The sequence below is a fragment of the Nanorana parkeri genome, unplaced genomic scaffold (assembly GCF_000935625.1).
Source record: "Nanorana parkeri isolate BGI_ZX_2015 unplaced genomic scaffold, ASM93562v1 scaffold424, whole genome shotgun sequence".
In the NCBI taxonomy this organism is placed as follows: domain Eukaryota; kingdom Metazoa; phylum Chordata; class Amphibia; order Anura; family Dicroglossidae; genus Nanorana; species Nanorana parkeri.
Window position 1 is genome coordinate 1154434 of NW_017306692.1, and position 11302 is coordinate 1165735.

At 45.0% G+C, this 11302-nt stretch overlaps 1 protein-coding gene across 1 annotated transcript in view; it reads right to left on the reverse strand.

Annotated features, from left to right (window-relative positions):
- The window catches only part of LOC108789854 (tripartite motif-containing protein 67-like), a 46236-nt gene extending 37695 nt beyond the window's left edge, over nucleotides 1-8541 (reverse strand). Inside the window, exon 1 of the mRNA XM_018559981.1 lies at nucleotides 7588-8541. Within this exon, the coding sequence (XP_018415483.1) occupies nucleotides 7588-8490 (903 nt within the window). The 5' untranslated portion in view covers nucleotides 8491-8541. The remainder of the gene's footprint in view (nucleotides 1-7587) is intronic.
- Between the last annotated feature and the right edge of the window lie 2761 nt (nucleotides 8542-11302).

Below are 11302 nucleotides of genomic sequence, written 5' to 3' on the forward strand. Positions count from 1 at the left end.
ATATATATATATATATTGCATGTGATCAGTGTACGTATTATATGCATACAGAAATCAGAAAACAATCATTTTCACAGTAGTGTTTATATAAGAAGTTTATTTTATTTACTGATTTAATCTTCTAATCCATTAATAATGAGAAAACATGAGTAAAACACTGATGAACACAGGTTGCTGCGTCTAGAGAGTCTGATGCAATATCATGCAATATTAGTTGTGTCCTCCTCTGCTGTGATAGAGGCTGAGAATATCTGAAAGATGCTACCAGAACTACTCTAACAATCACATTCTGCGTCATCCATTGTAGATACATGTCAAAGCAAATTATTACATAAGATGTTACATATTCAGTACTCAACAAACAAAACATAGTCCTGAGTATTAAAAGAGACCTTAACTAGAAAATTACCTTAACAAGAATAGCAGCTGTACAGATTTCCTGTGAAAGCCAAAATAAGCAGATAAAGAAAATATTTAAATAATTCAGTTAGTTTGGAGTTTTCAAATGCATGCAAATGCCACTCAGACTAGTGATGAAACTACACAGATCGTAATAATAATCATAATATACCAGCAATAAATCAGTCTCAGATGCATGCTCTGCCCAGGATCAAGCTCCACCATTTATACTGTATATGATCAGTTTAAAACATTAACACAAACTGATAAGATTATATACATTAAAGTGAACTTGCAGTTCAATGTATATATTTTTTTTTAAAGTCATATCTTAGAGCAGACACTGCACAATGCCTATTATAACCTGTATTAGCCAAAAAAGCTTCTTCTGTGCTCCTCTCTAATTTGTTATTATTCTGTTACTGTAGTCTGGCTTTTCCCTGATCTCAAGACAAATCCCTGCCACCTGAGAATCTGTAAGGTACTCAACAAGGCTGGTACAGGCACATGTGCACGCTATGCCACATGGTCCTGTCCTCAAAATTGCAGGCAAACATGTCCTTAATGGTGGGCATGTGCATACTGAAAATCATAGGTGCATGGAAATATGCGCGAATGTGTTGACGTTGGAAACCTTGCATGCAGACGTTAGCGTGGCACGCGCATTCCTGCGTGTGCATGCACTCCTGCTCATTGGCGCCAGATAGACAATAAAAGCAGTGTTAGTACGGAATCCATCCCTGATTGCACTTCAGCTGTTACCTGTGTTCCTGTTGCCCGATCCTGTGATTCTGTTGACTTCAGTTTGATTTGATTTACGTTCCTGACCTCTCTCCTGACTTCCGATTTGGTACCTTGAACTTGGCATCAGTCTTTCCTGTGTTTGACCCCGACTTTTGGCCGGTTTCCGCTACATCTACCGATTTGGCACTACATCTTCATACCTGACCCCAGTATGTATGATCCCAGCTTGTGAAACTGACTAGGATCCTGATCTTCCAGTGGCTCCATACAGGTTCTGCTACCTTGACACCGTGCTCCGCGAGCCAATTTTAGCTAAAGCCTTGCTAGACTGCTCAGTCTGCTGCCAATTCCGGCCATCACCTTCAGTACCGCAGCACTCAAGCTGCGGTACTTGAATCTGCACAAGCCACTGCATCGGCACTCATGCTTCCCTGCATCCACACTCCTCCTGTCTCCACCTGCAGGGGGAGTCGGACAAGTAGTGCAAGAGTAGCTCCTTGTTCAAGTTGGCCTCATCCCAGGTACATGACAGATTCCCAATGAAACTTCCTTAGTGATCACTAAGGGTATTTTCACTGGGTTGAAGGATGGCAATAGGTACAATTTAACCAGCAAGGTAGGGTAACCAAGTAAATAAGAGAGGGGCACATTATAGACATTTCTGGCTTATAATGGACAGATCAGGCATCAGAAGCGTCGCTAGTGGAGGCGCCCAGGGCACGTGCCCCATATCTCTAGTGTGGCACCATAGGTCCCAATGCCCATGCCTGCAATTTTTTACATTTTAAAGATTTGGTGCTACACTGCCATTTACTTCAGGCCCGCAGTCCCACTGTCAGATCTCAGATACTGCAGCAGGCTGGAAGGTCAGAGCCGAGAAAGGCTCCTCCTGGGCTATGATGTGTGATATGACACAGCTGAGTGGAGGAATTCCCCTCATTCTGAACTACCGTGGTATCAGATGGGTGGACTTGATGGCAATAGACTGTACTATTGGGGGGAGGAGATGTGTACAATGGGGAAGGAAGGGAGAGAGAGAGAGATCTATCCTGAGGGAGAAGACAGAGGTGTGTACTGTGTGGGGGGAGGGCGAAGAAAGAAGTGCACTGAGGTGGACAGATTTGTACTGGGGAAGACATATTTCTTAAATGAGGGGGGAGAGATATGTACTGTGCAGAGAGAGGGGGAAAAGAGATGTCCACTGAGATGGAGAGATGTGTACTGAGGGAGAGATATGTCTTAAGTGGGGAGGGGGGGGATGTGTAATGAGGTGTAGAGATGTGTACTGGAGGGAGGTGGAGAGATGTGTAATGGAGGGAGGGGGAGTGTTGTGTACTGGGGGAAGAGATTTGTAGTGGGTGGAGATATGTGTACTGGGGGGAAGAGATGTCTACTGGGAGGGGGGCGCTGGGCAGTGCATTATGCACCTCTGCACTCTGTGCATTACATATTACTGACCCCTGCATGCTGTGCAGTACACACTCCTGACCCCTGAACTCTGTGTATTACACACTCCTGACCCCTGCACTCTGTAAATTAAACACTCCTGCACTCTGTCCATTACACACTCGTGGCCCCTGCTCTCTGTCCATTACACACTCCTGACCCCTGCACTCTTGTGTATTACACACTCCTGAGCCCCGCACTCTGTGAATTACAAACCCCTGATCCATGCACTCCATGTTTTACACACTCCTGACTCCTACACTCTGTGCATTACACACCCCTGACACATGCATTGCATGCATTTCACACTCCTGACTCCTGCACTCTGTATAATATATACTCCTGGCCCCTGCACTCCATGCAGTACACTGCGTCTTAAGCTCTCCTGACTCTTGCTTTATGTGTATTACATACTTCTGACCCCTACAATCTCTATGGTACACACTCCTGATCCCTGCACTAAGTACATTACATACTCCTGACCCCTGCACTGTTTATGCTATATTGCACATTACGTACCTGTCTCCAATGCATTTATTGTCTCAATAGTTGCTGGTTGCTAAGTAGTCATGACTATTTTAATGACTATTTTAAGGTTAGGCTCAGATAAAGTGCTAGCTCTCTGTCTATATTCTGTGTGCAGAAAAGCATCTATAATAGAAGAGTTTCATGTTTTTAATATTGATTGTGCTGATGGTTATACATGTCTGTAAGGCCCTTGCTTGTGGCGCAGTAAATAAAGCATAATTTGTGGGTACAATAACTGTGGCATATGTGTTCTGTGAATACAGTGAGGAGGCTAAGGTTTAATTTAACCATAGCCCTTTAGGTCTCTCTCTATATCATTATCCACCATTCAGCATGCACACTTCTCCTTTGAGTGCCCAAGGTTTTTCACAATCCAAGCAATGCCTCTGGCAGGCATCTTGTAAAGTGAAATGTGTACTTTTGTATTGGAACTGTTTTTGTATATTGTTACTAGGGCTGCAACAACTAATCGACATAATCGATTATAATCGATTTTGAAAATAATCGTTAGCTGCAGCTCTAATTGTTACTTATTATTACCTAAATTTGTACATAGGCCAACCAAATGTGCTAATTATGTACTCCTTGTACATCTTACTGGGCACTAAATGACGATGAATGATGAGTGAAAAAAGTTATATATCTGTGGCTTTTATTTCAACAGATTGCCACTAGAAGGAGAACCTGCACATCCACAAATCCATATACAGTATAAGCATGTAAATTATTAATGTCACATATAATGAATGCACCTTTCTTAAGTATCATGTAATTCCACCTCCCCTAGCCTCAGCTGGCTAGGTTTTGCCATGGAGATTAGCTTTACATATACTGTATATACAGACACACAACCCTGAATGAGTATATAGCATTAGTGCTACAATAACCCATAAAAACACATAAAACCCACATGAGCAATTAATAAGGACAACCTCCCATCGCTATGCCAATATTGTGGTATAATATATTGCACAGTGGAAATGCAAATGGTGGAAATGTAAGCAATGGAAGTAGATGTTCAGTGATTGACCCAGGGTAAGACCCAAGTCCAGCTAAATCACATATGAACAGTACAGAAGCAGACACAATATCTCCTAAAATGAGCGTAAAAACGTTCTCAAGTATATAAGCACAGTAAACTAAAAATAACACATCGAGACAGATATCAAAAAAAGTGTCCAATGCAAAGAAAAAACAATGATAAGAAAAAAAGTGATATTAAACTAGTGCCACTAGGTAAGGAAGGTGTAAGCCAAGTACATGTGAGGGATAGTGTGAGTGTGTGTGAAATAAAACTGACCGTTTATATGCTTCATGATATTTACAGGTTCAAATCTTTTTACGGATCATTTGTATATAAATACAAATAATACCACTGCCATGACAAAAATAAAAACAGATCATCTTTTCCACGTGGAGGCTAGTCATGGAGAGCAAGCTACTGATTGGATTTCAATCTAATTACTTTTTTTTCTTAAGAGATGCACTGATTACTTTCCTGGGCTCATACTGTTGTGACCAGAGCATTCATGTCAATAAAAGTCTTCCCGTAAGATTATATGTGTATTTAACACATTTTATGTATGTTATATACATGTAGAAGCCCCCTAGTGTAGACAAGCAAAAGCTCTGAGAATGCTGCTGGGTGCCGCCATCTTGGATGCGATATCAGCAGCCCCAGTAGACTCAGAGGGGAATTTATCAAATCTGGAGCAGACAGAATAGAGGGTGTCACTGGAGTGAGACACTATGTGGGGAATTTATCAAAACTGGAGCAGAGGAATCTTGAGCAGTTGCCCATGGCAACCAATCAGCATCCACCTTTCATTTTCAAACCTTAACCGAACAAACTGAAGAGAAAAGCTGATTGGTTGCCAAAGGCAACTGCTCAAGATTCCTCTGCTCCAGTTTTGATAAATTCCCCACATAGTGTCTTACTCCAGTGACACCCTCTAGCATTCCCCTTCACTCCTCCCCTAGAAGCTACATAAAAGATTTTGGAGGAAGGTGAAGGAGCTGGGCCAGCACATAGGATGACATACAAGGAGGGAGGAGGCTGTACTAGGAAAATAGACTAGTCAAATGTTCTAGCAAGTTCAGAGGCACATTGCAAGTGAATAAATAAATCATTTATGGAAAGGAAAAACACTGCAAGTAATCATGTAAATGATGTCTCTGTGATATGGCCACCGCTCGTTCAACGTGTGACGTCACTGTCATGTGATGTCATACGCTCTCCTTGCAAGATGGTGGCGGGCATGCGCAGAACACGCCAGCGGCCACAATGGCCGCTGCGCATTCTGAAAACGAATTCATATATACACAGTTTACACAGAAAGTCAAAGACTGCTGGGGGAGAAAGGAAGAATTGTTTTGGCTTAGGAGACTTTGCAAAAATCCCCACCTCCCAGCAATTTGTTATTTTACAGATGTTACTTCCGCTTTATCACTTGTCTCCGGGAACAGAGGACCCCATTGGGAGGCAGGGAGAGAAATCTTACAGAAGTTCTAACCTCTCCACACTCCACCTAAAAGTCATGGCTGAAAATACAGTAAACTCTCTGTTATCCGGTATTCATCTAACCAGAGAGCAAAATCCCCTGTGTACTCACTGTTCTGCTGATCTGCGACATGTATTACCCTGGAAATGACCGTGTGACTATTTGTTTTAATTGTGTCTGTTTCTCTTAATTTGCTTTTGATTACTGCATTTCAGTATTAATATGAAGTCAATACAGAGCTTATGTTATGATATGGTAAAGTATGGGGTATGGTATGGTACGGGGTATGGTATAATACGGGGTATGGTATAGTACGCGGTATGGTACGGGGTATGGTATAGTACGGGGTATGGTATAGTACGGGGTATGGTATAGTACGGGGTATGGTATAGTATGGGGTATGGTATAGTACGGGGTATGGTATAGTACGGGGTATGATATAGTACGGGGTATGGTATAGTACGGGATATGGTATAATACAGGGTATGGTATAGTACGGGGTATGGTATAGTACGGGGTATGGTATAATACGGGGTATGGTATAGTACGGGGTATGGTATAGTACGGGGTATGGTATAATACGGGGTATGGTATAATACGGAGTATGGTAGGGTACGGGGTATGGCATAGTACGGGGTATGGCATAGTACGGGGTAAGGTATAATACGGGGTATGGTATAGTACGGAGTATGGTAGGGTACGGGGTAAGGTACGGGGTATGGCATAGTACGGGGTATGATATAGTACGGGTATGGTATAGTACGGGGTATGGTATAGTACGGGGTATGGTATAGTACGGGGTATGGTATAGTACGGGGTGGGGTATAGTACGGGGTATGGTATAGTACGGGGTATGGTATAGTACGGGGTATGGTATAGTACGGGGTATGGTATAGTACGGGGTATGGTATAGTACGGGGTATGGTATAGTACGGGGTATGGTATAGTACGGGGTATGGTATAGTACGGGGTATGGTATAATACGGGGTATGGTATAGTACGGGGTATGGTATAGTACGGGGTATGGTATAGTACGGGGTATGGTATAGTACGGGGTATGGTATAGTACGGGGTATGGTATAGTACGGGGTATGGTATAGTACGGGGTATGGTATAATACGGGGTATGGTATAGTACGGGGTATGGTGTAATACGTGGTATGGTATAGTACGGGGTATGGTATAATACGGGGTATGGTATAGTACGGGGTATGGCATAGTACGGGGTATGGTATAGTATGGGGTATTGTATGGTATAATATGGGGTATGGTATAATACGGGGTATGGCATAGTACGGGGTATGGCATAGTACGGGGTATGGTATAGTATGGGGTATTGTATGGTATAATATGGGGTATGGTATAATACGGGGTATGGCATAGTACGGGGTATGGCATAGTATGGGGTATGGCATCAGTTAGACCTATTTTTAATAGTAACTCTCAAGCAACCAGAAACTACATTTATCCGGCATCTACCAACCCCCGTGGATGCCGGATAACGGGGAGTTTTAGTACCATATAGCCTACATCCTGCAATTTCCATCTACACCAAAGCTGAACTCCAGGCAGATAGAAAAACACTTTTTAATGAGGTTTATATGAAATAAAACACTAAACACATTTGTAATTGCAGCTGATATATTTGAATTTGTCTCATTATCAGCCTCCTCCAAATCTGGAAGAGGGAAGGGGCCCCCCTCTCTAAACCAATCAGACTCTACTATCTACCCATGTGCTTACACATCAGAATGAGATGGCCTGCTGCTTCTCCTTCACTGTCCGATCAAAGGCTGGGGGCGGGGATGTGACCAAGCTGACCTGCCTAACTGCACTACAGCAAGGCTGTGTGAACCTCAGGTCTGGCTGGACACAATGACAGCTCTTGTACGTGTGTTTCAATGCTTGCCTGCAGTTCAGCTTTGATGGAAGTCATTAAAAACATAAATAGACAAAACTCATGAACTGACCTTGTGTTGCTTCCACATAATCCCAAGTGCTTTCATCTCATGCTTGGCATGCTTTCCCTCCTGCTGACACTGGAAGCACACAGGTGTCCTACAATTTAGACAATACATGCTATAGTTCTCCAGCTCATGATCAGTGCAGGTTGGAAATTTTCGGGCCGTGTTAGGATGCGCTACAGCTGTGCAGGCCAGTTTCTGTCTGCTGGCGCTGGAAGGCACTAGCTGAGCCGGTGACACCAGCCTGTGCTTGGCGAAAGGTCCTCTGATAGGGTGACACTTTTTCTGGCAGGAAGAACAGTACAGGACATCGCACTGCTCACACATAACCGCGGCCTCGGCTGGGTTCGTGTCGCACAGTTGACACCTGGCATTGCTAAGTCCTCCAGCTGCCTCTGGCGTGCCGCTGCCCTCTGCGTCAGCCTGCGCTGCCCCGCGCTCTTGCTGGTACCTCTGCACTATGGTCTCCAGCAGCCGATTGCGCTGAAAGCCCCGCAGTCCCCTCTCGTCCAGTGATGCGCTGCGATGGCACTGCGGACAGGTGATGGAGGAAGAACTGCACACGTTGCCGTGCAGCCCTCGGGAGGATGCTCCGGCGGAAGCACCCAAGCTCGGGGCAGGAGCGGGTGGCAGCACCCTGACCCCATTGGGTGACTTAAGGCTGGGGGTATAGGAGCCGTAGCCGCTGTCCGTCTCGCTGTGCAGGCTCATTTTATCCAGGTGATCCGGGTAATCATAATCGGCCCCCATCAGCAACATGGGCCGGGCGGCATGAGGTAGGTGCTCGCTCTCCGGGGTCTGGACCACGATGGTGCGGGCACAGGGCAGGCACACGTTGTGGGAGCAGGGCAGGATCAGCGGCTCCCGGAAAAACGAGCCACACACCGGGCACTTCAGCTCTTCCTCCATTGCTGGCGTGCGATCTTCTTCTACAGCCTCTCCTTTACATACACTGATGTCATGAGAGGAGACAGGGGCAGACCCAGTGCGATCCACTACAATACAAGCCAGCACAGAGGACGACGGATCGCTCGGAAATCAAGGGAGGGAACACCGACTACACACAGCATAGCAAACAATAAGCAATTAGGTGTCAGAGGAGACGAGCAGAGTGTGGGAGGAAACAAAGAGGAGAGGTGCGAGGGATGGCAGGCAGAGAAGCGCCTTCCTGTGCCAGTGCGGAGAGCCTTCTTCTTCTCTACACGCCTCCTCCACAGCAATGCACACACAGAATGGACGCCGCTGCCTTCAGCACCCGCCGACACCGAATGGACACTGCTGCCTTCACATCATTGGCCAATACAAACTACCTTCAGCTCCACACACCAGCAGACAGATCATTGGCAAATACAAACTACGTTCAGCTCCACACACCAGCAGACAGATCATTGGCCAATACAAACTACGTTCAGCTCCACACACCAGCCGACAGATCATTGGCCAATACAAACTACGTTCAGCTCCACACACCAGCTGACACATCATTGGCCAACGCGGAATGGATATTGCTACGTTCAGCACCACAGAGCAGCCCACAAATCATTGGCCAATACAAACTAGATATACTGCTGGATTCAGCACCACAGACCTTCAGAGAGCGCCTTGGCCGAGCCAGGATGGACATTGCTATATTCAGCAACACACATCAGCCAACAGACCATTGGCCAGCACAGAATGGACACTGCTAGGTTCAGCGCCACACACCAGCGGGCAGCTCCATGGCCAACACAGAATGGATACTGCTAGGTTCAGCACCACACACCAGCGGACAGCTCCATGGCCAACACAGAATGGATACTGCTAAGTTCAGCACCACACACCAGCGGACAGCTCATTGGCCAACACAGAATGGACACTGCCAAACTCAGCACCACACACCAACGGCCAGCTCCTCGGCCAGCACACAATGGACACTGGTAGAATCAGCACCACACACCAGCGGACAGCTGCATGACCAACACAGAATGGATACTGCTAAGTTCAGCACCACACACCAACGGCCAGCTCCCTGGTCAGCACACAATGGACACTGGTAGGTTCACCACCACACACCAACGGCCAGCACACAATGGACACTGCTAGGTTCACCACCACACACCAACGGCCAGCTCCCTGGTCAGCACACAATGGACACTGGTAGGTTCACCACCACACACCAACGGCCAGCTCCCTGGCCAGCACACAATGGACACTGGTAGAATCAGCACCACACACCAGCGGACAGCTCCTTGGACAAGGCAGAATGGACGCTGCTAGAATCAGCACCACACACTAGTGGACAGCTCCTTGGCCATCATAGAATAGACTACACTGCCAGGTTCACCACCACACACCAGCGAACAGCTCCCTAGCCAGCACAGAATAGACCACGCTGCCGGATTGAGCACCGCACACCAGCGGACAGCTCCTTGGCCCAGCCGACAAGTTGATTCCCCGTCCTTCCTTCTCTGTGTTCTCTCACCACATACCCTGATAAAACCATCCAGCCGAGCAATGATAAGTACAGCTGTTTTGATTTGCCTGGCAGGACAGATGAGAGAAGGAAAGGAGGAGAGAGAGGAGGAGGGATCTTGCCGGGGGAATAAAAATAAAGAAGAGGGAGGGAGTATAAAGGGAGAATAAAATGCTGTTGGCAAATAAGTGTGAGGCTTACTACAAATAGCCCTGGTCTGAAGATTAGGCAAGACATGGGATCGAACTTGAGTTCATTACTCGTGATTATTGCAAGGGTTTAGGTCTGTGGATTCCATTCATGAGGCATCATTTTACCTACTCCATGTAATAGTATTTATCATACATAGGACTGTGAAGTCAGTTCCTTGCAGATCCACATAGCAAAGGTTTAAATCCGTGGACTCTATTCATGAGGCATAATTTTGCTTACTCCATGTAATAGTATTTATCATACATAGGACTGTGAAGTCAGTTCATTACTTATCCACATAGAAAGGATTTAAATCTGTGGCTTCCATTCATGAGGCATAATTTTGCTTACTCCATGTAATAGTATTTATTATACATAGGACTGTGAAGTCAGTTCCTTACTGATCCACATAGCAAAGGTTTAAATCTGTGAATTATATTTATCAGGCATCATTATACTTGCCACATGTCATAGTATTTTCCGTACACAGGATTGTCATGCCAAATTCAGTACTGATCTACATAGCACGGTTTTAATCCTGTGAAACCTATTCATCAGGCATTATTTTCCTCATCCCATATACAGGTGAAACTCGAATAATTAGAATATCATGCAAAGTTCATTTATTTCACTAATGCAACTTAAAAGGTGAAACTAATATATGAGATAGACTCATTACATGCAAAGCAAGATAATTCAAGCCGTGATTTGTCATAATTGTGATGATTATGGCTTACAGCTCATGAAAACCCCAAGAACCCCAAATCCACAACCTCAAAAAAGTAGATTATTACATGCAACCAATAAAACAAGGATTGTATATAGAACAATATCGGACCTCTGAAAAGTACAAGCATGCATATGTACTCAGTACTTGGTTTGGGCCCCTTTTGCAGCACTTATTGCAATTACTTTTGCACGATATTCTAATTATTCGAGTTTCACCTGTAATAGTACTATTCATACATAGGATGGTTGTGTCAGTCTTAGAGTATGCATCCACTGATAAAATATACCAAAACTGCCATGAACACTTAGTCTTAAAATTAAAAATCGATTATGTATATATATATATAT